We start from the raw sequence: 2304 nt of genomic DNA on the forward strand, positions 1-2304 counted from the left end.
GGGCCCGGGAAGTGGAACCTGGAAGGAAGCAGCAGGTTTAGGGCGCGGGCAGCCACCGGCGCATCCCGCTGCTCGCAGCTTTGTTACCTGGCGAGTCTGGCAGGGGGACGGGAGAGAGGGAGGGAAGAAAAGGAGGAGAGAGGGGTTTAGGCCTGGTGGGGCGCAGGGATAGACTTCAGCCTCACCCTTAAAACAGTACGGTTTGTGTCTTCAGTGAGACTTAGTTCCACCATGGAAGAAGAATCATCTTTTCTTACTTACTAACAGAAACTTAATATTTCTGAAGTGCTGGGGAGAAAACTAGACCGTATTGGTCTAACCGCAGCGTTTCAGCAGTTGGACGCAAAAGGCAGGATGGAGGGCACTGACGGCTGGTTCCTGAGCAGCGTTACCTGAACCTGTTCGTGGCAGGAGTGGGCTCCATGTTGAACTCCGCGACTGGGACTCCTCTGGCAGAGACCTGCGGGGCAAACATGGCCGCGGGATACACCACGGACGAGGTCCCGACCTGCAGCCAATGGGACAAAAGTCGCAAGTGTAGCAGGACAGCGCCTAAACAGAGCAAACCAACCCAGCCCCAAGGTGAGGGTCCTTCTCACAAGAGAGAAATGCAGGTGCACTAAAGCCTGGGAGATCCCTAGAGAAACGAAACCAAATCAGTAGCTATTTAACATAGCGTAGCAATCAGGAATTGTTTTGCTGATGCAGCCCAAAAAAAACCAGTTTGTAACTGTAGATGAAAAAAAATCCCAGAAACAAAAGGGCACACTTTGTCTTCAGGAAAAACAAAAACCCAGTGAAACGTTCCTTCTATTACTTGAGATCATTCTATAAAGGGAACGCAATATTCTGAGCAAGTGTTTTGGTTAGGGATCTGGAACCTACATGGCATTGTAAACCACCTCTCAAAAAAGCAGTATATAACTTTTTTTTTAAACTTAAGTATCAAAATAATTGTATTTTTCACTGTTTGAGAAATTAGAACCATAGAATGGTTTGGGTTGCAAGGGACTTTAAAGATCGTCTCCTTCCAACCCCTCTGCCACAAGCAGGAACACCTCCCACTAGACCAAGTTGCTCAGAGCCCCGTCCAACCTGGCCTTAGACACTGCCAGGGATGGGGCATCCACAGCTTCTCTGGGCAACCTGTTCCAGTGCCTCACCACCCTCACGGTAAAGAACTTTTTCCTATATGTAATCTAAACTCAGTCTCTTTCAGTTTAAAGCCATCACCCCTTGTTCCTGATGAAGAGTCCCTCTGGCTTCCTTGCAGGCCTCGTTAGGTACTGGAAGGCTGCTCTAAGGTCTCCCAACAGCCTTCCCTTCTCCAGGGTGAACAGCCCCAACTCTCTCAGGCTCTCTTCATAGGGGAGGTGCTCCAGTCCTCTTACCAACTTCATGACCCTCCTCTGGACTTGCTCCAACAGTTCCATGACATTCTTATGTTGGGGGCACCAGAACTGTACACAGTATTCCAGGTGGGATCTTGCAGGAGCAGAGTAGAGGGGGAGTGAAATTCAACAACTAAACAACATTGTCCAATCCCTAACACCTGTGCACCTGTTAACTTCTGAGCAGTCTGTGTACATTTTCAAACTGCACGGTCTTTTAATGTTTTACACTGGATGCCAGAGAGTCCCTCTGGGCTTTTAGGTCCCCCAGGGAAGCACAGATGCATCTGCGTTACCCAGGAGGTGCCACCTCCTTAGCGTGGCCTCCCTGCCGGCTGAGAGGACAGGTAAGGAAAGCGCCACTCACTACCAAGCAGAGGTCACAAATATCCAGCTCCTTCTCCACCACTGTGAGCACGCCGGGATCCAGGGCCTCACCAAACCACACGACGTGGGGACGCAGGAGCCCGTTGCAGCCGTCCTCCTCACACCTGTTCAAACACCACAAAGGGACAGCGTCACGCTGCTGACGGAGGCGCTTCAGGCGGCAGAATGGCAACACAGGTTTCATTCCCGCTTGGGCATGGCTTACCTGCCCTCACTCTTTCTCCCTTCTCCTTCATAGCCCTCCCCACACCTTCCTCTACCACATGCTGGACAGAAGGCAGCTCATTCCATGCTACACATGTGCTGGAAGTACACATGTGCTGGAAGTATGGCTGAGGTGAGAGGCCACATGGAAGGGGTTGCTGAACAGTTGTTCAGCACAGATACTTAACTGTGTCTTCCCCTTACTGAGCTCCTGAAATGCATGAAAATTAAAACCTCGGCCTCCATCAGCTTTAACAAAGTGGCTAATAGGGTTTTAAGGACGAAATGAACCAAAAGACAGAAGCATCGTGTTAGCCTCTTT

General features: G+C 50.5%; 1 protein-coding gene across 2 annotated transcripts in view; it reads right to left on the reverse strand.

Annotated features, from left to right (window-relative positions):
• Positions 1-388: 388 nt before the first annotated feature.
• The window catches only part of SIRT5 (sirtuin 5), an 8708-nt gene continuing 6792 nt past the window's right edge, over positions 389-2304 (reverse strand). The window contains exons 7-8 of one of the 2 annotated variants that reach the window (XM_008630903.2): positions 1759-1882; positions 389-508 (exon numbers count right to left, since the gene is read on the reverse strand). In XM_008630903.2, the coding sequence (XP_008629125.1) occupies positions 389-508; positions 1759-1882 (244 nt within the window). Of the gene's footprint in view, positions 509-1358; positions 1486-1758; positions 1883-2304 lie in introns of those variants that run through there. The other variant, XM_017730678.1, reaches the window with a different exon arrangement.

This window comes from Corvus brachyrhynchos, unplaced genomic scaffold (genome assembly GCF_000691975.1).
Source record: "Corvus brachyrhynchos isolate BGI_N302 unplaced genomic scaffold, ASM69197v1 scaffold43, whole genome shotgun sequence".
NCBI lineage: Eukaryota > Metazoa > Chordata > Aves > Passeriformes > Corvidae > Corvus > Corvus brachyrhynchos.